General features: G+C 51.1%; 2 protein-coding genes across 2 annotated transcripts; both read right to left on the bottom strand.

Annotated features, from left to right (window-relative positions):
• Positions 1-1,543: 1,543 nt before the first annotated feature.
• Positions 1,544-2,488, bottom strand: LOC119714662 (olfactory receptor 14A16-like). The gene has a single exon (XM_038171631.2). It carries the CDS (start codon positions 2,486-2,488, stop codon positions 1,544-1,546), a length of 945 nt encoding a protein of 314 aa, XP_038027559.2.
• Positions 2,489-18,151: 15,663 nt separating this feature from the next.
• Positions 18,152-19,111, bottom strand: LOC113841265 (olfactory receptor 14A16-like). The gene has a single exon (XM_027447940.3). It carries the CDS (start codon positions 19,109-19,111, stop codon positions 18,152-18,154), a length of 960 nt encoding a protein of 319 aa, XP_027303741.2.
• Between the last annotated feature and the right edge of the window lie 6,631 nt (positions 19,112-25,742).

The raw sequence follows: 25,742 nt of genomic DNA, 5'->3' as shown, positions 1-25,742 counted from the left end.
TACCTCAAAGACTGAGGAGATGAAGTGCAGTGCATAAGGGAAATTCTGGCAATGCAAGTACGGGGGAAGATATATATATACATATATATCTATATACATATTCACATTATCTGCCTTTCTTGGTGGGAATATTCACATCTTTCTGTCTGCATAGTGAAAAATATTTGTGTAGCTACAGCTATAACTAAAGTTATATGTGCTAGTAAAGGTAAATGTATATACAGAGTTACACGTGTATACATAGATAACTGGGAGAGAGACGGGCAAGTGGCTGGGAATCATGGTTTTTACATCACCTGAACTATCAGGAAACCAACCCAGCAGTGCTGGAAGCTGGGGAAAGGGGACATGTGGAGGAAGGTCCCAGTGACACGGCTGGGAGGTGGGTTGTGATGCCATTCCTACTGCAGTGACCTGACTGCCTGGTGGCAGGCAGGCAGACATGGCGATGTCATTGAGTGCATCACAAACCCCATGGGACACAGGGGGCAGCTCTGACAGGGGACAGCTCTGTCCACCATGGCTGGGCTGCTGCTGCTGAGGTCACCTCCTCACAACACTGTGATGGGCCAGGAGCAGGCAGGCCTCAGGAGGCCATCAAGAGCAGCAGCTGTGGAAGCTGCAGGCAGATGCCTGGGCCCCTGGGGAGGGCTGCCCTGCAGTGATGCCAGCTGGACATGGGGTGGGAGCCTGTGGAACAAGGCATGGGAAAGTGCTGGATATGACAGAGCACAGTGTGAGAAGGGAGAGAGTACAGGCAGGGCTGTGAGGGACAGCAACATCTCACGTGCCCTTGGTGGGCATAGATATGAGCAATGGCCAAACAACCATTCCAGCCTTTCCTAGCTTCCCCCCAATTCTCCCAACTCCCTGCTCTCTGCCCACCTCCCTGACCTCTGCCCAGCCCAGCCCAGCAGCCCAGGCTGGGGTGACCCCAAGACAGTGCTCACCACAGGTTGCTGCGGGGCTCTGGGCACTGCCACCACAGCCACAGCCCCTCTGAAGGCCACAGCAACTCCTGGGGGCACAGAGGGCTCAGTGCCACAGAGGGGAGCATCCGAGGCAGAAGCATACAGAGGTCAGTGTCCCCTGCTGTGTCCCCTGCTCTCTTCAGCAGCAGATCCTCAGAGGCCTGCAGCCCCTCCGTGCCATCCCTGGGGTTTCTCAGGCAGCTCCTGCTGCACCAGGGCCAGGGCAGCCAGGCCTGAGCTGCTGCAGCCAGAAAGGGTTTTCTGGTTCCATTACTTCCTGATCAATTGAGAGTGGGTCTCAGACAAAGTAGTTGTGGCTCCATTTATTTTGTTTAAATACACAGAGAGTCTGGCTCCTCGTTTATGCAAAGCCTCAGGGTCACAAAAGATATATTGGTACAAGGGGATGAAGAACAGCATTTCTTTGTGGAAAACAATATCAAAAGGGGAAATGAAAAACAAAAGAAATTAAATCCATCCAGAAGTTAAGACAGCTTGCTCTATCATTACATAGACTCTAATTCATCTGAGGAAGAAGAAAAGAAGCAGTTTCTAGCTGTGGAGAGGTCCAGTCAGTTTCCACAGCACATCCTGAAAACCCTCCATGACATCACTGTCCTAATGGCATTCTTCAGCTCCTGGTTCTTCATGCTGTAGATGAGGGGGTTCACAGCTGGAGGAACCACTGAGTACAGGACAGTCATCACCAGGTTCAGGGATGTCAAGGAGATGGAGGGGGGCTTCAGATAGGCAAACATGCCTGTGCTGAGAAACAGGAAGACTATGACCAGGTGAGGGAGGCACGTGGAAAAGGTTTTGTGCTGTCCCTGCTCAGAGGGGATCCTCAGCACAGCCCTGAAAATCTGCACATAGGAGAAAAGAATGAAAACAAAACACCCCAGAAAGAGAACAACACTAAATGTGAGAAGCCCAATTTCCCTGAGGTAAGAGTCTGAGCAGGAGAGCTTGAGGATGGAGGGGATTTCACAGAAGAACTGGTCCACAGCATTGCCTTGGCAGAGAGGCAGGGAAAATGTATTGGCAGTATGCAGCACAGCATAGAGAACCCCACTGCCCCAGGCAGCTGCTGCCATCTGGGCACAAGCGCTGCTGTCCAAGAGGCTCCCGTAGTGCAGGGTCTTGCAGATGGCAACGTAGCGGTCATAGGACATGATCGTGAGAAGGGAATACTCTGCTGAAAACAAGAAGACAATGAGAAAGACCTGTGCAGCACATCCTGCATAGGAGATGGCCCTGGTGTCCCACAGAGAATTGGCCATGGCTTTGGGGACAGTGGTGGAGATGCAGCCCAGGTCGAGGAGGGCGAGGTTGAGCAGGAAGAAGTACATGGGGGTGTGCAGGCGGTGGTCGCAGGCTATGGCGGTGAGGATGAGGCCGTTGCCCAGGAGGGCAGCCAGGTAGATGCCCAGGAAGAGCGCGAAGTGCAGGAGCTGCAGCTCCCGTGTGTCGGCGAATGCCAGCAGGAGGAACTCAGTGATGGAGCTGTTGTTGGACATTTGCTAATTTTAGGCAGGAGGTCCTCACCACAGAGGAAAAAGGCAGTAAGGAAGTACAACAGAATTATCTGATAAGAACTAATTCAATTTTGGAGCATTAATCATATATTTTGCAGATCCCTTTCTTGAGTTGTGACTCATGCTGCCTGAGGGTGTCCCTGGGAGTAGGATATTCTACTGCATTCAATGTTGTAGTCAGTCCACACCTATAATAATACGGAAAGGGAAACGTGATAATCACAAATAAAATTCACTCCTCATATCAGGTTATTATCCGCACTGCCTTTCCAAATTCACCCAACTGCAGAGCAGGGCTCTCTGGATTTCTTTTCTGTATACTGTCACAGAATCACAGAATCGCAGAATCACAGAATTTCTAGGTTGGAAGAGACCTCAAGATCATCGAGTCCAACCTCTGACCTAACACTAACAGTCCCCACTAAACCATATCCCTAAGCTCTACATCTAAACGTGTTTTGAAGACTTCCAGGGATGGTGACTCCACCACCTCCCTGGGCAGCCCGTTCCAGTGCCTAACAACCCTTTCAGTAAAGAAATTCTTCCTAACATCTAACCTAAAACTCCCCTGGCGTAACTTTAGCCCATTCCCCCTCGTCCTGTCACCAGGCACATGGGAGAACAGGCCAACCCCCACCTCGCTACAGCCTCCTTTAATGTACTTATACAGAGCAATAAGGTCACCCCTGAGCCTCCTCTTCTCTAGGCTGAACAAGCCCAGCTCCTTCAGCCGCTCCTCATAGGACTTGCTCTCCAGGCCCCTCACCAGCTTCGTCGCCCTTCTTTGGACCCGCTCAAGCCCCTCGATGTCCTTCTTGTAGCGAGGGGCCCAAAACTGAACACAGTACTCGAGGTGCGGCCTCACCAGAGCCGAGTACAGGGGGACGATCACCTCCCTAGCCCTGCTGGTCACACTGTTTCTGATACAAGCCAGGATGCCGTTGGCCTTCTTGGCCACCTGAGCACACTGCTGGCTCATATTCAGCCGACTGTCCACCATCACTCCCAGGTCCTTCTCTGCCTGGCAGCTCTCCAACCATTCCTCTCTCAGCCTGTAATTCTGCTTGGGGTTATTGCGTCCCAGGTGCAGGACCCGGCACTTGGCCTTGTTGAACTTCATACAGTTGACCTCAGCCCATCGGTGCAGCCTATCCAGATCCTCCTGCAGAGCCTTCCTACCCTCGAGCAGATCGACACACGCACCTAACTTGGTGTCATCTGCAAACTTACTGAGGGTGCACTCAATGCCGTCATCCAGATCATTGATGAATATGTTAAAGAGGACCGGCCCCAGCACCGAGCCCTGGGGGAAATCCAGGGCTGTCATTCCTGCTGCACTCCAAGTGAAACGTTGTGGCTCCACAGAAACAAATGAACTGTGCCTTTAGTGCAGAGTGTTCCTTCAGAGGGGACAGCCAATCTGTCCATAAAGGCTGCTCTCTTCTGCTGGCATTTCTATGAGCTGTGGGATAATTACACTCACATGTTCATCTGAAAAGCAGCAGGGCACTGCTGAATCCATGCTCAAAACGCACATCTCCAGCCCCTTCAGCCTGTCCCCGTATTCCCCTTCCCCCAAGCACGCCAAGGGCTCACTCCATGTGCATGTGAAACCCCCATCCTCAGCCAGCCTGGAAAGCAGAACAGCAGCAGCACAGCCACATGGATAAGCCAGAAGGAACGGCACCATGGTGCTGTCAGAGGAGGCAAGGCTAGGGAGGGACAGGCATTACCATGACATTACCTGACAACCCATTACCATGAAGCCTGCCTGTCTTCCACTGCAAAAATCTGCAAGCACAGACTGCAGAAAAATTCTTACCCTTTGGCTAGCCCCTGCTTTGGTCTTCACCTTGAAAAATCCAATCATCAATGCCCTTCTCTAAAGCATCTTCTGCTCTGTGCTGGAGAAATAGAAAGAGCCATTCTGAGAGAAGGTATCAGCCATCAGATGTGCCAGCTGGAGAAGACCCATCTGGAAACCCCATCTGCATTTCCCTGTTGCCAGAGACTCACGGTGTCAAGAGTCTGCAGATCTGTCCTGCCACACGCTGCCTTCTGTTGTTGCACTCCTCGCTGCCTCCAAGCCCTCTCTCCTTCTCTCCCCGTGCCACCTGCGGTCAGAGCCTGCGCTGTGCAGATGAGCTGCTCCTGGGCTGAGCTGTCTCTTTGCCACACTGCCCGCTTGCCAGGAGCTCCCCTTGGGCCCAGGAGCCCGGCCCAGCTCAGCAGCACAGCACCTGACCATGGCATCACTTGCTCTGTGCCATTGGGCTCCCTTGAGGTGTCCCCAAGGCCTCAGGGCTGACAGCTCCTGAAGTCATCACGGTCTCTCCTGGGGTGTGGTGTTTGAAACAGACTGAAGTCATCAGCGACTGCTCCTTGCTCAACATGGGAGAGACTGATGTTAGAAGAGTGATTTGTGCTATTGATGTACAGTTGTCAATATGTTGTGGTTTAACCCAGCTGGCAGCTCAGCACCACACAGCTGTTAGCTCACAGCCCCTACAGCTCCACAACTGTAAAGCTCATGGGTTGAGATGAAGACAGTTTAAAAGGACAGAAAAGGAAGAGATTAATAATAATAATAACAGCAACAATAACAACAATAATAATTAGGTATACAAAGCAAGTGATGCACAATACAATTGCTCACCACCCAATGATCGATGCCCAGCCTGTCCTCGATCAGTGGTCCCCTCAACCCTGGCCAGCCTGCATGGGAATCAAGTGTTGCGGTCCCTTGACATTTGTTTTAGGGTAAAACCAGCTTTCAGAAGGATTTGGATTCTTTCCTTCCCTTTCTCAAATACTTCTGCTCTGTTGCCCCACATGATGATGTCATCAAGGTATTGCAGGTGTTCAGGAGCTTCCCCCATTGCAGGGCAGTCTGGGTCAGTTCATGGAAAATGGTAGGGCCAATTGCTTTGTCAATCACCCCTTCCCTAGAGGGGGATCCCAGCTGCTTGGCTTCTCTGCCCTCTAATTCCAAGCTATTGGCCCTGTTCTCCCAGCACTGGAGCAGCCAAGTGACAATGTGCTCACCTAAATGATGACTGAATTTTTTTCACAAATCCCATAGCTCGCCCTGGGATAGGGGTCTTGTGGTTACTGATGCTGTTCTGATTTCTTCCTCTTTGCCCTCCTTCTTCCTTGATGGCCCAACTTTGTTGAAGCATTCCTTGTCTTCTTCCTGCTTTCTTGCCTGCATAGGAGTTTCTGTCCTTTCTAAGAAAAAGAAAATAAACACTTTTTACATTCATTGTTTTCTCTTGCATATAGGAGCAACTAATAGTGGCATGAGTTGGTTCTCTGGCCCAGCTATGGGGCCCATCAGAGGGGCTGGAGCGGCTGCAGGGCCTGTCACAGGGGTAGGAGTGTCTGCAGGGCCCATCGCAGGAGTTGCTGTGGCTGCGGGGCCTTTCGGAGGAATTGCAGTGGCTGCAGGGATCACCACACAGGGTGGAGTTGTGGGAGGGCCTGTCACTGGACTTGGAGTAGCATTGGCTGTGTCTTCTATACATAGGAAAAGCCCCAGCTCTTGGCAGCGATTTGTGTCTTTTCACAACCCTTTTTCATGCATTTCACCATGTTTTTTAGGATTCTGCACTTGCTCAGGGGTGAAATTCCAAAGCACTGGATGTGCCCACTGCTCTAGGTGCCTGCCAGTATCCTCCCATACTCCTAGCCTCTACTAAATCTCCTGCCTTGGGGCAGACTTCTGGATGGCACTCTCAAGTACTTGTTTAACCTTAAACAAAAGATGAAGCACATTCAGGAGACATCACAATAGGAACAGGCTGGTTTGACCATCCCCAGGATACCGAAAGCTTTGAAGCTATTGTAACTAGCTTGGAAGAGAAAGGGGAGGAGAAGGAGAAAGGGAGAGTGAAGAAGTTGTGAAAAGTGTCACCCCTTTGTCAGCTCCCTGTCCCTATCTACCAGCTCAGGGGCTGAGTACCAGGGCAACAACTGGTCTTGCTGCTAAAGACTGAGGCAAAGAAGGCATTAAATACCTCAGTCTTTTTCTCATCTATTGTCAAAATGTTTCCCTCCACATCCAATAAAGTATGAAGATTCTCCTTAATCCTCCCCTTCTTGTGTATTTCTAAAAACATTTTTATTGTCTTTGATGGTAACAGCCAGACTGATCTCCAGTTAGGCTTTGGCCCTTCTATTTTTGTCCTTGCAAAGACTTCCAAGATTTAAGACAAAGTTCCAAACAAAATGACAGAAGGCATGAGAAGGAAGCACAGAAAAGGTGGACTCTGGCAGCCTTCCATGCTCGAGCCCTCTGTGAGTCTGTGCTGCAACTCCATTCAACTACTTACTCCTGTATTGTCCAAACTCTCCTGCAACTGCCAATTCTGTTATCTTGTGAGAGACAGCACAATCAGGGTGAGCCATCTGCCTATAGACATTAACAGCTGACGCATTGGAGCATCTGTCCAGAGGAACCTTGAGAAACAGCAGGATTTTGCCTACAGAAACCTCTTGACATTTTGAAGGAGAAAAGGAAGAGGGCCTGGGCACCATGAAGGATGCCATACAAGCAGTGGTGCCTGCTCACCAGGAACCAGGCCAGCTTCCTACAGAGCTGCCTTACAAGGAACACGGCCACCAAGAAAATATGAGTTGTCTTTCTCAGCTCAGATCTGGTGTGACATGACACGGACAAGGGTCTACAGCCAGCAGAGAAAGAGGTGTAAGTCTGGGAGTCCCTAGGGTATCCTGGTCTGGAGAGGAACAAGGACTTAGCAAGGCTGAAAGTCCCAACAAGACCAAGATATTTCTACCTATGGCTATGGCTGTTGTCTCTGCCACTGAGGCCTATGAGGAGACAGCTCATCATTAGAGCACCACAATCTCATTGCTGATATTTTGGAATTGCCTGATCCTGTGCTTTTAGGAGGCAGCGCTTGAAGACTGACCAGCACTGATGGACGCCAATGCCTTCAAAAGCAGTTTCCCAGGGGACCTTGCTAACTAGTTCCCCAGGCAGCCTGAAGTCTGCTCTCCCCATATCCAGGACTGAAGTTTTGGTGGCAGTTTTCCTCCTGTCACCAAAAATTTCAAACTCAACAATTTCATGGTCATTATGACCAAGATGGCCACCAATTGCCACATCTCCCACAAGACCCACTTTGTTCTCCAGCAGCAGATCTAGTAGGGCACCTTTCCTAGTTGGCTCCCTTAGCACCTGAACCAAAAAGTTATCTTCAAGGTGCTTTAGGAACCTCCTGGACCTGCTTGTGTTGGCCGTGTGGTAATCACAGTTGACGACTGGCAAGTTGAATTCCCCATCAGGACAAGGGCAACTGATCTTGAGGTATTTCTTAGCTCTTCAAAGAATAATTCATTGGTGTCATCATCCTGGCTGGGTGGTCTGAGTTATCACACTCAGCTCAGATCCGGAGTGACAGTCCATGCACAAGGGTCTGCAGCCAGCAAGGAAAGAGTTGCAGGTCTGGGAGTCCTTAGGACAGCCAGGTGTGGAGAGGAGCAAGGGCTGTGGCAAGCCCCTGCACTATAGGACCCTCCTGGGCAGCAGAGCTTGTGCCCAGATGACAGAAGCTGCCTGGGGCAGTGGCATTCTCAATGCTGTGTTGCACACTGCCAATACATTTTCCCTGCCCCTCTGCCATGACAATGCTTTGGACCAGTTCTTCTGTGAAATCCCCCAGATCCTCAAGCTCTCCTGCCCGGATGACTACCTCAGGGAAGTTGGGGCACTTGTTTTTAGTGTCTGTTTAGCCTTTGGTTCTTTTGTTTTCATTGTATATCCTATGTGCAGATCTTCAGGGCTGTACTGAGGATGCCCTCTGAGCAGGGATAGCACAAAGCCTTTTTTTCCACTTGCCTCCCTCACCTGACCGTGGTCTCTCTGTCTATCAGCACTGCCTTATTTGCCTACTTAAAGCACTCCTCTATCTCCTCCCCATCCCTGGACCTGGTGGTAACAGTTCTGTACTCGGTGGTGCCTCCAGCACTGAACCCCCTCATCTACAGCATGAGGAACAAGGACCTCAAGACTGCCCTGTGGAAATTGCTGACTGGATATGTTTAAGACACGGTATATTTCCAATCTGCTTCTGCATCTGACTCATGATGTGAATTACTACTCCTGTAGGCAATATCCTTTTGTTTGTTTGTGTGCTTGGACGCATTTTTATTAGAGGTTTTTCATAGTTTTAATTTGGCTTATTTTGCCCATTAAAATAATATAGTTCGTGACATTTCCATTTCAGTGTCTACTTGTCAAGTGTAGCTCAAAGACTCTATACATGAGGAGCCGGGCTCTCTGTGAATTGAAACAAAATAAAGGAGCCTGCACTGCCTTCTTTGTCTGGCGTCCTTCCTCTGAGACCTGGTCTGGCTCTGCAGGGACAGTGCCTGTGTGCAGAGGAAAAGAGTCCCATCCCAGCAGCACGGCCAGGGAGCACCAGTGCTTGGTGCATGCAGAGCTGTTCTCTTGCCACTGCCACCCTCTCCTGCTGGGCCCTGCTGGTGGGGTCAGGCGTGGCTGCTCCTGTAGCTTGGTGCCAGTGGTGCTGTGGGGCTGAGCTGGGACTGCAGGCAGGGACAGGTGGTGGGCACAGCAGTGGCAGAGCTGGCCTCCACTGCAGCACTTCTTGCCTAAGAGGGGATCTCCTCGGGGCACTGCCTGAAGGCTGAGGCCTTCTTGCAAAGCTGCTGTCAAGAACAAGCCCAAGGAAGAAACTCCAAAGAGGCTCCATGCTTTACTGCTTTCCACATGGGCTTGGTGTAGTGAAAGCGGAGTCCCAGAATGGACTTTTAGGGATCTGTGGCTGGTTCACAAGTTCCCTATTAGTTGCTAGTAGCCGGGCAGCTGATGAGTATTTCCAATTCCTAGGCACTCGGGCTCCACAGAACATGATGGGGCTGATGGCAGATGAGATTTTATTTATTTATTTATTTATTTATTTATTCATTTATTTATTTATTTAACCTGGAGGGAACCAGGAGCTTCCAGGAGAGCCCAGGTGATCTGCAGGGGCAATATGAGCCTGGGAGACAATCACAGAGTGTGAGCCTGTTCCAGGTGGACTGACCAGACCTCAAGTGGTAAATCTGGTGTGAGCTGGCAGAGACAGCTCTGCAGCTCCAGGGCATACAGCATCCCGGCAAAGGAGACTGGCGAGTAATTTCTTGCAGCCTTGGGGCAATGGCAGAGACCCAATGAGCTGGGTCTGCCTCCCAGCCTGCCCAGCTTGGTCCTGCAGAATGCCCCTGTTCCCCAGGCACCACAACCCCCTTGCAACATCAATGTTGCTGAAAAGCAACATCGTCAGCTGGGGATGGATCTGGGACTGGGGCTGGGGGTGGGGATGGGCACGAGATGGGGCTGGGTGGGTACTTCCCCTTAGTGTCTTCTAGGCCAGCTGTAGGCACATGGCTTCTGGACGCCAGTGTGATCTTCACTTTGTGCAAGGAGTTGAGAGACCACCAATAGGCACAGGGCTTGGACACTGCCTGCAAGGTCCCTCCTGCCCTGGCACCTCCCAGGACTGGCACCGAACTGGCTCCTGTTCGTCAGAGAGGCTGGGAGTCCAGCAGCAGTGCCATGGGCTGGAAGGATCACAACCAGCTCACTTTTACCTGGACAGGTCCTGGGACAAAAAGAAGGTGTTATGTAGGTGTGGTATTATGAGGTCAGTGGTGCCTCGGAAACTCAAAGTCCAGCAGGAAGTGAATGGCTGTTAAACTGCTGTGAACTAACTCCTTTCTGAAGTAGCCAACGGGTCATCCCTTGACTCCTGGCTGGGATCTGTGCCTTTAGGCTCACATCTGCGAATGCACCTGAAAGGCAAGCAGAAGGCACCTGCTTTGCACGTAGTTTGTGAGAGCCTATCTTCCCAAGGGCCTGGTAAACCCCATAGAGGAAGAGGGGTGTTCACGTCCGAGGTTTCAGCTTTTACCTAAAGCCATCCTTCAGGGTTGCTTTCAGTTTTCTATAAAGAAACTGCCACTGCCTCCAAGACGCCCATAACAAACCGAAGCATGTATGAGGGCCTGGGAAAAGCTACCCTGGATCCATAGCAGCCATTCTAGATCCAAAAGTTGTAGGCAGGAAGCACCATTTCAGTGTGGTGCAGAGATGCTGGTCACATTGTGCAGGGTGCTCCTACAGACCTTTGTGTCCTTTTCCATCCTGGCTTAGGTGCCGTGTCAGTCTCAGGAATGGAGAAGCCAACAGAGGTGAGACAGAGACTCCGAGATCATGAAAGCCATCAGAAAACTTCCCCTAAGGAGATGACTGATATGGGGAAATCAGAGGAAGCCTGGCCAGGAGAGATGTGAGATATGGGAGAGGGAAGAGGAGCTTGGCCAGGAAAAAGAAATAGTTTCAGAGATGTTAGAAGGTTCGGGTAGTGTTTCTGCTGTAACACTAACTAAAAACAGTCACATAAACCCTTTCCCTATTTTTAGCAGTGACATTACTCCCTAAACCTAAATGCTACTCCACACCATGACAGGAATCCACTGCTCTAATGCCTGACCTCAAAGTATCCCCTGAAGCCCAAACTCAGCCAATAGACCATTGTCCTTACCTTTACTCTCTTGATCACCCTGATCCCTGCCCTTAATATTAGCAGTAAAATGCTCTGCTTAACTCTACACAACTTCCTGACAGCCTTAAACAAAACCCTAAACCAAAATACTTGCCCATACCTAAAAAACCACAGACCTGCCACCACAAGCAAAAGACCAAACCCTCCCACTAAACCTTTGCTTAATCTTTAACCCAGAAAGGTGAGCTCTAGTCCCTAATCCCATACACGAACACCTAAAACCCAAAGCCCCTATTCCTGTGCCCCTCTCCATTCCTTCAACCCCTCTCCCAACCCTTAACTTGAGGTGCCTGCCCCCTTGGGTCAGGGCAGGAACCGTGAGGTTGCTGTGCAGTCACATGGCATTCAAAGAGGAATGCGAGGGGCCATGGATCTGATCAGCTTGTGGGCCACAAACAGGAGATGGGTGGGAATGCTCAGCTCAGCTCTGCCTCAGGATCTCCTGCCCCAGCAGGAGCAATGTGACTGTGGCAGTGACTGTGAGGTCACTTCTGTCCCTGCAGTTGATAGGGCAGCAGCAGGAATGTGTCACAGAAAGGGACTGTGAGGTCACTTCTGCCTGAAGTAGCTGACAGGTCACCCTTGACTTTTCCCTGGGATCTGTGCCTTTGGGCTGACATCTGCCAGTGGCCCTGCTAGGCAAGCAGAAGGCACCTGGTTGGCATGCTGACTGTGGGATCCCCTCTGCCTACATACCCAGGAGGACCCAGACAGAAAGAAGGCCCGGATATGTGTTCTCTTGTCCCTTCTGGCGCATCCAGGAAGGTTGGAAGTGGCCACAAGGAGGAAGGAATGTCCCCCACCATGACTTCATGTCCAAACTGATACTGGGGCTTAAAGAAGTTATTGTTACAGCTAATTCATCCTCTGCTAGGAGAAACAACACTGCTGGTGAGAAATGTGTGTGCCCAGGGGAGGGAGGGAAGCCCAGGGATCCCTTCAGGCTGTTTCCCAGCAGGTTCCCCTGCAGCCCCAGGGCCATGTGCAGGGAGTCTGGTGGGGGGCAGAGCAAGGGAGGCCTTGGGCTGGGCCTCTGCTGCTGAGCTGGGCCGGGCTCCTGGGCCCAAGGGGAGCTCCTGGCAAGCGGGCAGCGCTGCAGAGAGACAGCTCTGCCCAGGAGCAGCTCCTGTGCACAGCGCAGCAGGGCTGGGGGCACTGCCTGCAGAGACACAGTGCTTAAAGGCAGGCAGAAGTGGCAGCATGCCCAGAGCTCCCTGTGGGAGAAGACTTCCCAGCCCTGCACCCGGTGAGTCTCTGGCTGGAGGGCAATGCAGCCGCAGTTCCTGGAGGCAGGAGAAGCCGGGGGTGCAGGCAGGGGTGTCCAGGGCTGTGGTGCAGAGCAGGGTCCCTGCTGTGGCCCAGGGGCTGTGTGCCGGGGCAGGGCCTCTGCCGTCTGCCAGGCTCAGCACTCAGCCTGCCCGGGGAGCTGCCCAGGGCACTGCGGGGAGAAGCTGTGGGGTGGAAGGAGCCTCCCCGGCAGGGCAGGGTTCTGCTGCTGGTGGGAGGATGCTGCCTGTGGCAGCCTGCTCTCAGCTCCACAGCACAACCAGGGTGTATCCAAGGGGGCTTTGCAAGAACACAGAGAAGGTGGGGAATTCCAGCTTCAGGCTTCGGTTTCCAGACTCTCTGCTTCCAAGTTTCTCTTCTTTGGCTCACTGGGAATAGAAATAGAGGTTATTATTTCAGAGTAGAGGTTGTGATGCCTAAGCCTTCACAAGAGGCTTAAAAGGACCATAACCAGTCCCTTTCCTGCCCCTCAGCCCATAGAAAGCTCCACCACCACATGTGCAGTGTCAGCAGGGTCTGTGTGACCTGGTCTCTAGGGTGTGCCCCCAGTGAGCTGCCCCTGGGCAGAGCCCTGCTGCCAGGAGGTGTCTGCAGGGCAGAGCTGAGCACCAAGTGGTTGGGATGGGACTGTGAACTGCAGGCAGGAGGCGTGGGGACAGAGACCTAGCTGCAGACAGCAGAGCCATGAGCAGGGAAAAGGAAACCCAAGAAACTCTAAGAAACTCAATGGCAGGGGGGATTTGTGTACTTCCCTCCCATCCCTGCACTTTAGACACCTTCTCCGCAGTAACCCCTTACTCTCTTTTCCCCCTACTGAATTGATCTCCATCCATAATTTCAGGGGAACTTGGTCATGAGCTCTGGATTCCCTTGTGCTGCGGGAGAATTCAGATATCTTTGTACTAGATTTGTCAAGGCAACGTTCAAGGTAGGGGCTACTTCCAGGATAAGAGCTGTCCTGAGTATCAGTTAACGTTTTCATGCCCTGCTGGGGAGCCATGGGGTTAGTAATGAAATTATAGTGTTTGTGTCAGAGACTGAGGCTCCAAGAACATTCCTCTGTAAAAGATGTACAGCTCAGTGACGCACTTTACAAAGACCTTCTAGATACCTCAGCCTACAGCCAGCAACAACATAAATTTTGTTGTTTCTTGAGGGATTATTTGACCTACTCCTCCAGATCTGCAATGAGAAGGATGTCCCTGGACAGTGGGCATCTGAGGTTGCACCCAGTTCATTTATGCCTTCTGGAAGCAGAGCAGGACTGATTCCCCCAGTGCCCAAGGGCTCTGCTCCTGCTGACAGACTGAGCCTTAGCCAACAGAGCTCAGTCAAAGTTCTGGCCAAGGAGCACTACAAATTTCTTCCAGAATTGAGCAGGAGGTAGTATGTCTTTGATGTGGTGTGGAGGGCACTTCCTACAAGATATGCAATAGGTGTTGTACATTTTTGACTTTTCACTTGTAATTCCTTCCATGAACAGGACCCATGTCCAGAGGCATCAGATGTCCAACAGCAGCTCCATCACCAAGTTCCTCCTGCTGGCATTTGCAGACACACGGGAGTTGCAGCTCCTGCACTTCACGCTCTTCCTGGGCATCTACCTGGCTGCCCTCCTGGGCAATGGCCTCATCCTCACCGCCATAGCCTTCAACCACCGCCTCCACACCCCCATGTACTTCTTCCTCCTCAACCTCGCCTTCCTTGACCTGGGCTGCATCTCCACCACTGTCCCCAAAGCCATGGCCAATTCGTTCTGGGACACCAAAGCCATTTCCTATGATGGGTGTGTTGCACAGGTCTTTCTCTTTCTATTTTTCATCTCAGCAGAAAATTCTCTTCTCACTGTCATGTCCTACGACCGCTACATTGCTATCTGCAAGCCCCTGCACTACGGGACCCTCCTGGGCAGCAGAGCTTGTGCCCAGATGGCAGCAGCTGCCTGGGGCAGTGGCTTTCTCAATGCTGTCCTGCACACTGCCAATACATTTTGTCTGCCCCTCTGCCAAGGCAATGCTGTGGACCAATTCTTCTGGGAAATCCCACAGATCTTCAAACTGTCCTGCTCAGATTTCTATCTCCGGGAAGTTGGGGTGTTTTCCAGCAGTTTTGTCCTTGCTCTGGGATGCTTTGTTTTCATTATCCTGTCTTACATTAAAATCTTCACTATTGTGTTGCAGATGCCCTCTGAGCAGGGACAGCACAAAGCCTTTTCCACGTGCCTCCCTCACTTGGCCGTGGTCTTTATGGTTATCAGCACCAGTATGTTTTCCTACCTGAAGCCCTCCTCCATCTCCTCTCCATCTCTGGATCTGCTGGTGGCAGTTCTGTGCTCTATGATTCCTCCAGCAGTGAACCCCCTCATCTATAGCATGAGGAACCAGGAACTCAAATATGCCCTCAGGAAACTGATTCAATGGGTTCACAGTCAGGAGCAGGAAGATGCCCATGTTTCCTGACAGGTTTTTCCTTCTTTTACCCCAGGGAAGGTCTGTGCATTTTTTCTTTTAAAGTCTGACGATCATGTTAATACACAAATGTATTTATCCACCCCTCATCTCCAAAGGCATGAACCTGCTGTGCCTGCTAACCCAAAAGCCTTCTGTACAGTTGTCATCAAGGTGTTATTTCTGTCTTCCTGAGGAGCATCTCTAATAAAAGGGTGTCTCCTCACTGCAGAAACAGAAGGCTGGGCTCTTTTTCCTTATGAAAGCAGGAATTAGCTTCAGGAATTGCAGTCTCCATTGTCTTGGCTGTGCTTCGTTTTCCATAGGTTCAGGGGTGGGGGTCACAGGGAGGTGTGTTGCAGAATGAGGACTGGACTCTTGTGCACTTGTGGGTGTTTCCTACTTTGACCATCTTAGCCAGTACAAAGTAACTGCAGCACCTTGGGCATCACGGTCCCCTCTCTGCAGAGCAGCACTCAGGATCCTGTGAGGAGCACTTGGAGGAGGCCAGGAGCACCGGGCCTGATCAGAGGAGAAATGGGGAGAGATCAGAAAGGAGCTGACCTGGGCTGGAAATTTTCTGATAGACAAAAATGTGGATACTCTATTAGCTTGGGAAACTGTTGACCATCACTGTGCACATGGGACCCTCAGCCCAAGATCCCAATTGGCTTGTTGTTCACCCGTATGGTGGACCAAGAGAAACCAGCGGATGTGATTTTTTTGGACTTCAGCAAGGCTTTTGACACGGTTTCCCATAGGATCCTACTGGACAAAATGTCCACCATACAGCTAAATAAAAACATCATACGATGGGTGAGCAATTGGCTAACGGGCAGGGCCCAAAGGCTTATGGTGAATGGGGCTGCGTCAGGCTGGCGGGCGGTCACTAGTGGGGTCCCTCAAGGCTCCATTTTAGGGCCGGTACTTTTCAATATTTTTATAAACGATCTGGATGTAAGAATAGAAGGTATTTTGAGCAAGTTTGCTGATGACACCAAACTTGGAGGAGTTGTGGACTCGAATGAGGGTGGAAAGGCCTTGCAGAGGGATCTGGATAGGTTGGAGAGCTGGGCGATCACCAACCGCATGAAGTTCAATAAGAGCAAGTGCCGGGTCCTGCACCTGGGACGGGGAAACCCTGGCTGCACGTACAGACTGGGTGATGAGATGCTGGAGAGCAGCCTAGAAGAGAGGGATCTGGGGGTGGTGGTAGACAGCAAGTTGAGTATGAGCCAGCAGTGTGCCCTGGCAGCCAGGAGGGCCAACCGTGTCCTGGGGTGCATCAAGCACGGCATCGCTAGTAGGTCAAGGGAGGTGATTGTCCCGCTCTACTCTGCGCTGGTGCGGCCTCACCTCGAATACTGTGTGCAGTTCTGGGCACCACAGTATAAAAAGGACATGAAACTGTTGGAGAGTGTCCAGAGCAGGGCTACGAAGATGGTGAAAGGCCTGGAGGGGAAGACATACGAGGAACGGCTGAGGGCACTGGGCCTGTTCAGCCTGGAGAAGAGGAGGCTGAGGGGAGACCTCATCGCAGTCTACAACTTCCTCGTAAGGGGGTGTCGAGAGGCAGGAGACCTTTTCTCCATTAACACCAGTGACAGGACCCGCGGGAATGGGGTTAAGCTGAGGCAGGGGAAATTTAGGCTTGACATAAGGAGGGGCTTCTTCACAGAGAGGGTGGTTGCACACTGGAACAGGCTCCCCAGGGAAGTGGTCACTGCACCGAGCCTGTCTGAATTTAAGAAGAGATTGGACTGTGCACTTAGTCACATGGTCTGAACTTTTGGGTAGACCTCTGCGGTGTCAAGAGTTGGACTTGATGATCCTTAAGGGTCCCTTCCAACTCAGGATATTCTATGATTCTATGATTCTACCTGTCCTGGGTCTGTCCCCTCCCAGCTCTTACTGCACCCCCAGCCTGCCTGTTGGCAGGCCAGAGCAAAAGGCTGAGATGTCCTTGGCTTGGTATAAGCACTGCTCTGCAACAATTAAAACATCGGGGTGTTATCAGCACTCTTCTCATCCTAAGCCAAAACACAGCATTCCACCAGCTACTAGGAAGAAAATTAATTCTGTTCTAACTGAAACCAAGACAGCATAGAATGTTAGAATTATTAAGGTTGGGAAAGACCTCCAAGATCTTGTGGTCCAACCATCCCCCCTACCACCAATATCACCCACTAAGCCATGTTCCTAAGTACTACATCCAACCTTTTCCTCTGCACAGCTTTCCAGCTAGTCTGTCCCAAGCCTGTAGCACTGTATGGGGTTTTTGTGGCCAAAATGCAGGACTCGGCACTTACCCATGGTGAACCTCATCCCACTGGCCTCTGCCCATCAATCCAACCTGCCCAGGTCCCTCTACTGGGGCTTCCTACCCTCCAGCAGATCAACACTACCCCCCAACTTGGTGTCATCTGCAAACTTACTGAGGGTGCACTCAATTCCCTCATCCAAACCATCAGTAAAGATATTAAACAGGTTGGGCTCCAACACCAATTCCTGGGGAAAAACACTGGTGACTGGTCACCAGCTGTATTTCGCTCCATTCACCACCGCTCTGGGCCCAGTTACCCAGCCAGTTTTTAACCCAGCGAAGAGTGTAACTGTTCAAGCCATGGGCTGCCAACTTCTCCAGGAGAATACTGTTGGAAACCATGTCAAAGACCTTGCTGGAGTCTAGGTGGACTGCGTCAACATGATTTTTCTCATCCATCAGGAAGGTCACCCAGACATAGAAGGAGATGAGATTGGTCAAGCAGGTCTTGCCTTTCATAAACCCATGCTGACTGGGCCTGATCTCCAGGTTGTCCCATGTATGTTGTGTGATTGCATTCAAGATGATCTATTCCATTACCTTTCTTGGCATCAAGGTCAGGCTGACACACCTGTAGTTCCCCAGGTCATCCTTATGACCCTTCTTATAGATGGGCTTCACATTTGTAAGTCCCCAGTCATCTGGGACCTCTCCGGTAAACCATGACCACTGACAGATGATGGAAAGCATCTGATAGGTGATGAAAAGTGGCACAAGCTTCTGGAAAGCTTGACACTAGCCTTGAAAGAAAGAGGCCAGTCTTCAGGCAATGCACTGTGGAGATCCCATTTTATTTTGCAGATGCTATGTCAGAGTCAGCTCTGACCGTCTGTTAGACACATATTTATAGTGCCTCAAGAGAAAACAGAGCAGTGTCAATCCTCAGCAGAAGTAGGATGAAAAAGAGCATAATAAATCGAATGAAACCAAAGATAACAATAACAAGAATGAGAATGAAAGAAGGACCAGGCGTGAGGGGAGGTACCAAGTTAAGTCATTTCTGGAAAAAGAGAGGAAATTTGTCACTGTTCAGAAACATCCATGAATTTACTTTCCTAATAGCACACTTGAGCTCCCTGTTTCTCAAGCTGTAGATGAGGGGGTTCACTGTTGGAGGCATCACAGAGTACAGAACTGCTACCACCAGGTTCAAGGATGGTGAGGAGATAGAGGAGGGCTTCAGATAAGCAAAAAAGCAGGTGTTGATAAACAGGGAGATGACAAACAGGTGAGGGAGGCACGTGGAGAAGGCTTTGTGTTGCCCCTGCTCAGAGGGCATCCTCAGCACTGCCCTGAAGATCTGCACATATGACAGTATGATAAAAACAAAACAGCCAAATGCTAAACAGACACCAGCCAGAAGAATCCAAACTTCCCTGAGGTAGGAGTCTGTGCAGGAGAGCTTGAGGATCTGGGGGATTTCACAGAAGAACTGGTCCACAGCATTGCCTTGGCAGAGGGGCAGGGAAAATGTATTGGCAGTGTGCAGCAGAGCATAGAGAAAGCCACTACCCCAGGCAGCTGCTGCCATCTGGGCACAAGCTCTGCTCCCCAGGAGGGTCCTGTAGTGCAGGGGCTTGCAGATGGCAACGTAGCGGTCATAGGACATGATGGTGAGAAGACAATATTCTGCTGAAAACAAAAAGAGGAAGAAAAACACCTGTGTGGCACATCCTATGTAGGAGATGGCCCTGGTGTCCCAGAGGGCATTAGCCATGGCTTTGGGGACAGTGGTGGAGATGCAGCCCAGGTCGAGGAGGGCGAGGTTGAGGAGGAAGAAGTACATGGGGGTGTGGAGGCGGTGGTCGCAGGCTACGGCAGTGAGGATGAGGCCATTGCCCAGGAGGGCAGCCAGGTAGATGTCCAGGAAGAGCGCGAAGTGCAGGAGCTGCAGCTCGCGTGTGTCTGCAAATGGCAGGAGGAGGAATTCGGTGATGGAGCTGCTGTTGGACATTTGATGCCCCTGTGAATGGGGACCCGTTGAAGAAGAAAAATGCTGTGACAGTGTAGGGCAGACTTTTAGTGAAACCTGCTCAGGTTCTTGCAGAAACCTCTGAAACTTAGTGATACACTGTCTGCATTCCTTGTCACATCAGACACACGTTCATTAAAAGAGGGTGTTGTGGTTTAACACTGCTGGCAGCTAAGCACCACAGAGCCATTTGCTCACCCTCCCCCCTTCCTCTCTGGGATGGGGGAGAGAATTAGGAAGAAATGAAAGCCTGCAGGTTGAGATAAAGAAAGTTTATCAGGACAGAAAAGAAAGGAAAATAATAATTATAATGATAAAAGTACCACTACTAGTAATGTTTACAAAACAAGTGATGCACAATGCAATTGCACATGTGCTGACTCTTGGTCACAGGGACTGTCCAAAGTCAAAAGGACATGGAGAACTTTGGGCAGACTTCTCTGAGCAAATCTCTGTTCTTTCATCCACACCCCTCCTTTCTCCCACACCTCCACAAATCTTTCTCAGCAGCAGCTTCACTCACGTCTCTTGCTAGAGTTCTGCTTTCTGCTGGCTGAGTGCTGTTTGGATTAGCAGCCTCTGCCCATGAGCTCCTTAAGACTCAGCCCAGCTATGCAGCAGTGGGTACCTGGGAAAGCTGGTTACACATTCTGAAACCTTTAGTTTTGTTCAGATGCAGTGCACCTCTAATACAGAGGGGTGGTACAGGGACAAAACTGGATGTCCTTAAATCAAAGTGACCTGAACAGAGCCAGCTCATTTCCCTGCCCTGTGCACTGCAGTGCCCAGAGCCACATTGGCTATAACAGCTTGGGCACTTTACTCCCAGTAACACGATTCAAGAGCAGGACTCACAATTCTGGAATTAGAACTCTTGCATAAACTCCATTGCTGAGAGAGGCTGAGGGGAATAGTCAGGGCGGGATGGATGGGAGAAGAAACACAGAGAAATGCCCCAGTGTTCCACCTGAGGGAGGAAGGAAATGGAGTGAGAGATGGGCAGCTGTGGGGGTTCTCTTCTGAGGGTCCTCCTGCCAAAGGGAAAATGCAGCCTGAGATCCCATGGATGTGGGGACAGAGGTTCTGCTGAATGGGACCAGACACCATGTGGTTGGTCAGAGGAAGGCATCTGCAGTACAGGGATGGCAGAAAAGTGCTCAGATTCCCCCTGCCAATGAGATTTTGGGAGCCGCTCCCTTTCACTCCCTGCCCATGGCTCTGCTGCCTGCAACTGTACCTGCCTGCAGCTGGGTCTCTGTCCCCACACCTCCTGCCTGCAGCTTACAGCCCCCATCCCACCCGTTGCTCAGCTCTGCCCTGCAGACACCTCCTGGCAGCAGGGCTCTTCCTAGGGGCAGCTCGCTGGAGGCATGTCCTAGAGCCCAGGGCACTCCAACCCTACTGACACTGTACAAGGGGTGGTGGTGGAGCCACCAAAGAAGACAAAACTGAAAGCTCAGGAAAATAAGAAAAGCTGAGACTAAAGCTGAAATCCCTTGCTATGACCAGCTCTTGCAAAGACCCTTGGACACATCCATGTTATGATCTGGATCTGTGAGCAGGCTGTCCCAGGCAGCAGCCTCCCGCCAGCAACAGGATCCTGCCCTCAGCTTCTCCCCACAGCGCCTTGGGCAGCTCCCCGGGCAGGCTGAGTTCTTAGCCTGGCAGGTGGCAGAGGCCCTGCCCCAGCAAACAGCCCCTGGGGCACAGCAGGGACCCTGCTCTGCACCACAGCCCTGGACACCCCTGCCTGCACCCCCAGCTTCACAGCCTGCAGCTGGCCTGAGACAAGGGAACCCTTGGGGCCCAGACACTGACCGTGCAGCAGGGAACCTCTGCACTGGAGCTTGTGCATTTCCCCACTAAAGAAATACCAAGTGCATATGTCCTGATCTTCTATGGGAAGTTCTCAGTCTGGAAATTTTCCCTGATATTCCTGTGCAATGCACTGCAGAAAGAGACTTACTGTGTTATATGCTAGGAAGATTTCTCCTCCACTGAGCTCTCAGCATACACATATTCCTCTCAGTTTGTAACCTCTCTCTCCCTTCTCTTCCCTCCTTGTGCCAGCTACATGCAGTGCCCCCAGCCCTGCTACTCTGTGCAGAGGAGCTGCTCCTGGGCAGAGCTGTCTCTCTGCAGCGCTGCCCGCTTGCCAGGAGCTCCCCTTGGGCCCAGGAGCCCGGCCCAGCTCAGCAGCAGAGGCCCAGCCCAAGGCCTCCCTTGCTCTGCCCCCCACCAGGCTCCCTGCACATGGCTCCAGGGCTCACGGCTCCTGGAAGGCAGCAGGGTCTCTCCTGGGGAAACACACTTGGAAGCAGACAAGGCAAACACTGACTGGCCCTTTCTAAACACTGTGCTGACTGGTTCCTGCAGCAGGAATTGCCCTACCTGCGTGCAGGGCTACGGGATGTGCCAAAGTTCCTCTCTGTTGTTCAACTTATTCATCAGTGAAGTGCATGATGTAACAGAGTGCACTCTCAGCAACTTTGGTGATGACAGAAAGCTGGGAGGAGTGGCTGATACCCCAGAGGGCTGTGCTGTCATTCAGAGGGATCTTGACAGGCTGGAGAGACAGGCCGAGAGGAACCCCATGAAGTTGAACAAGGGCAAGTGCAGGGTCCTATCTCCTTCCTAGGGAGGAAAACCCCCAGCACCAGTACAGGCTGGGAATGACCTGCTGGAGATCAGCTCTGCAAAGAAGGACCTGGAAGTCTGGGGGGACAGCAGGCTGAGCACGAGTCAGCAGTGTGCCCTTGTGGCCAAGAAGGCCAATGGGATTCTGGGGTGCATTCGGAAGGGTGTTGCCAGCAGGTCAATGGAGGTGGTCCTCCCCCCTATACTCAGCCTGTACTGGTACTTGGCGTTATTCCTCGCTAGAAAGGAGACACCACCTTTTCTTTGTGGTATCAAATGCATGAGAAGCGTGACAGGGTCAGAAAAGTGGCCATTTATTTGCAGAATAAGTAATAGGGCTGAGTTCTCCTGAAATGCTGTTTGTTGCTTGACAGAGAGGTACACTGCGACAGTCATGGTGACAGCCTGGCAGCGTTGTGCCTGGGTATGACTGTGAGATCAGTCCAACAGGATGAAGGCTTTTTTCCTCATCCTTTGTGCCAAGAGAGGGGTTTTGCCTCTTGGCAGAAGCTATCGCTGCCACATGTCACCTGGACAACCTCTGTGAGTGGCATCCGCACTTGGGGACAGAGATACACAAAGCCCTGGTTCCACTGGCATTCATTCTAAGCTAAGCAACCCAAGGCCTTCATCAGAGCTGGTCATCAGGGAAAAGCACTTCCAGGACTCCTTGCAACAGGCTGCAATAATTCTGCTATAGCTTATGTCAATCGTGAGTGCCTGGAGTGCTTTGGACTCTTCTAGAGGTCGATTTGGAGTATGGGAATGCTCTATACAAACACAAAAGAGCTTTGATATTTTAGCTTGTGCTCAGTGACTTCTGACCTAGAGCATGGCAGGTTTTTGAATGAAAGCCTGGAATATCTGGAGTGCATCCTTGTCCTAGAGCCACTCACATACTGGCTGACACTGACTGGGTTACTGAATATACAGTCTGGTGGGGGACTTCAGCTTCCCAGATGTCTGCTGGAAAGACAACACAGCAGAGAGGAAACAGTCTAGGAGGTCTCTGGAGTGGGTGGAAAATAACTTCCTGACGCAGCTGGTCAGTGAGGCAACCAGGGAAGGTGCCCTGGTGGAACTTTTGCTTGTGAACAGAGAAGGACTTGGGAGGGATGTGGAGGTTGGAAGACAACTCTTGGTCATAGCAATCACAAATTAACAGAGTTTTTGATTCTTGGAGAGGTAAGGAGCAGGGTTAGCGGTATTGCCTCCCTGTATTTCTGGAGGGTTGAATTTGGCTTGTTAAGGAGACTGATTGGCAGAGTCCCTCAGGAGGCAGTCCAGAAGGGCAAAGGAGTCCAGGAAGGTTGGACACACTTCAAGAACGAAATCCTAAAGGCACAGGAAAAGGTCATCCCCATGTGCTGAAAGATGAGCCAGCAGAGGAGATCGTCCTGGCTGAACAGAGAGCTTTGGCTGAAGCTCAGTAAGAAAAAGAGAGTTTATAACCTTTGGAAGGAGGAGCAGGACACTCAGGAGGATTAACTACAAAGATGTTGTTAGGTTGTGCAGGGAGAAAATTCGATGGGCCAAACCCCAACTGGAACTCAGTCTGGCCATAAAGGAGAATGAAAAATGATTTTCTAAATGCCTTAGCAACAAAAGGAGGACTAAGGAGAATCTCCATCCTTAATAATATGTGGGGGGAAACACAGTTGAGAAGAGATGAGGAAAAGGCAGAGGTGCTTAATGCCGCCTTTGCCTTCTTTAGTAGGAAGTCCAGTTGTTCTCTGGCTGTCCAGCCCCCGGAGCTAGTAGACAGGGGTGAGGAGCAGAATGAAGCCCTCCTAATCCAAGAGGAGATGTTTAGCGACTTGCTACTCCACTTACACATACACAATGGGGCCAGATGGGATCCACCCAAGGGTAATGAAAGAGACGGCAGAAGTACTTACAAGTAACTTTCCAACATTTATCAGCAGTTCTGGCTGCCAGGGGAGGTCCCAGTCAACTCTCCCCTAGCAAATGTGATGCCCATCTACAGCAAAGGCCAGAAGGAGGACCCAGGGAACTACAGGCCTGTCAGTCTGACTTTGGTGCCGGGGAAGGACATGATGCAGATTATCCTGACTGCCATCATGCAGCACATACAGGATAACCAGGTGATCAGTCAGCCTGCATTTATGAAAGGCAGGTCCTGCTTGATGAACCTGTTCTTCTATGAAAAGGTGATGTACTTAGCGGATGATGGAAAGGCTGTGGATGTTGTCCTCCTAAGGTTTAGTGAAGGTTCTGAATGTTTCCCAGACTTCCAATTGGCAGCAGGTCACAAGTGGAGTCCCCCATGGCTCAGAACAGGGGCCAGCAAAAGTACAAGAGGAAATGGCCTCAAGTTGCACCAGGGGATGTTTAGGTTGGATATTGGGGAAAATGTCTTCCCTGAAAGGCTTGTGATGCATTGGAACAGGCTGCCCAGGGATGTGGTGGAGTGGTCATCCCTGGAGGTATTCCCAAGGCATGTAGATGTGATGCTTAGGGACATGGTTTAGTGGTAGATGTGGCAGTGTTAGGTTAACGGACTTGATGATTTGCAATGTTTTTTCCAATCTACATGGCCCTATGGTTCTATGCTTCTATGAGTCTAACAAAAGTCACAATCATTGGAAGGCAGCCACTGCACTCTCGGAACTCGAGACTATGGCCTGGACAAGACAATTGTTTCTGCAAGGGATTCCTGTGGGCTGGCACCACGCATTCTGGAAGACTTGCCAGTGGATTGCTGGAGTTCACTACACTTGAAATTGCCATGAAGATATTCGTGTTGGGTCACGTGTGATAAACTCAGGTGGAAAGACTCAAGAGCAGGTGACTTTGAGTGGCTGTTGCAGAGCTCAGCAGCTTGCCCCAGTCTGGGAATATGTCCCCTTCTACCTAGGGGAATTAAAAAGGATTAGTATGACCAGAATCATCATGTCAATCTGCACAGTAAGGGAAAGTAAAAGTTATTGTGCTGTAGGTACAGCAGGCAATAGGCCTTGGATTGGGCCTCAGAAGACCCAGCAGATGTAATCCAGCTGAGCTAAGACAAACACTGTGAGCAGAGTGAAGTACACTTCGAGCAGAAGAGCTGGGTGACCGGCATGGCTGAGCAAGGACCTGCTGCTTAAACTGAGGGAAAAATAGGAAAACGTACAGAAGCAGAAGCAGGGTTGTATAGCCTGGGAGGAATACAGGGGTGTCATCTAGATGTGTAGAGATGGGATCAGGAAAGCCAAGGCACAGACGGAGCTGAACTTGGCAAGGGACATGAAGAATAACAAGAAGGGGTTCTACGGATACATAGGCAGGAGGAGACAGGCCAAGGAGAGTGTTCCCCCTCTGATAAACAAGATGGGAGAACTGGCTTCCTCAGACATGGAAAAAGCTCAGGTACTCAATAAGTGCTTTGCCTCGGTCATCACTCGTGGTCAAGTTTCCTGTGTCTGTCAGGACCCTGAACCTCGAGGAGAGGGTGAGAGGAGTGGATTCTGTCCCACTGTGACAGTGGAACAAGTCTGGGACTGCCTAATGAAACTGGATGTGTACAAGTCCATGGGGCCAGAGGGTGTACATCCCAGGGTGCTGAGAGAGATGTCTGATGTGCTTGCTGAGCTGCTCTCCATCATATCTGAGAAATCATGGCTGTTGGGTGAAGCACCAAGTGACTGGAAAAAGGGAAACATGACTCTCATTTTTAAGAAAGGGAGAAAGGAAGAGCTGGGGAACTAAAGGCTGGTGATCCTCACCTCTGTGCCTGGGATGATCATGGAGCAGTCCCTCCTGGAACACATCTTAAGGCATTGTCTTGGTTTCAGTTAGAACAGAATTAATTTTCTTCCTACTGGAATGCTGTGTTTTGGCTTAGGATGAGAAGAGTGCTGATAACACCCCGATGTTTTAATTGTTGCAGAGCAGTGCTTATACCAAGCCAAGGACATCTCAGCCTTTTGCTCTGGCCTGCCAACAGGCAGGCTGGGGGTGCAGTAAGAGCTGG

This window comes from Anas platyrhynchos, chromosome 36, assembly GCF_047663525.1.
Source record: "Anas platyrhynchos isolate ZD024472 breed Pekin duck chromosome 36, IASCAAS_PekinDuck_T2T, whole genome shotgun sequence".
Classification (NCBI taxonomy): domain Eukaryota; kingdom Metazoa; phylum Chordata; class Aves; order Anseriformes; family Anatidae; genus Anas; species Anas platyrhynchos.
The sequence above is the reverse complement of the archived record's forward strand: the minus strand, read 5'-3'. Positions and strand labels throughout refer to the sequence as shown.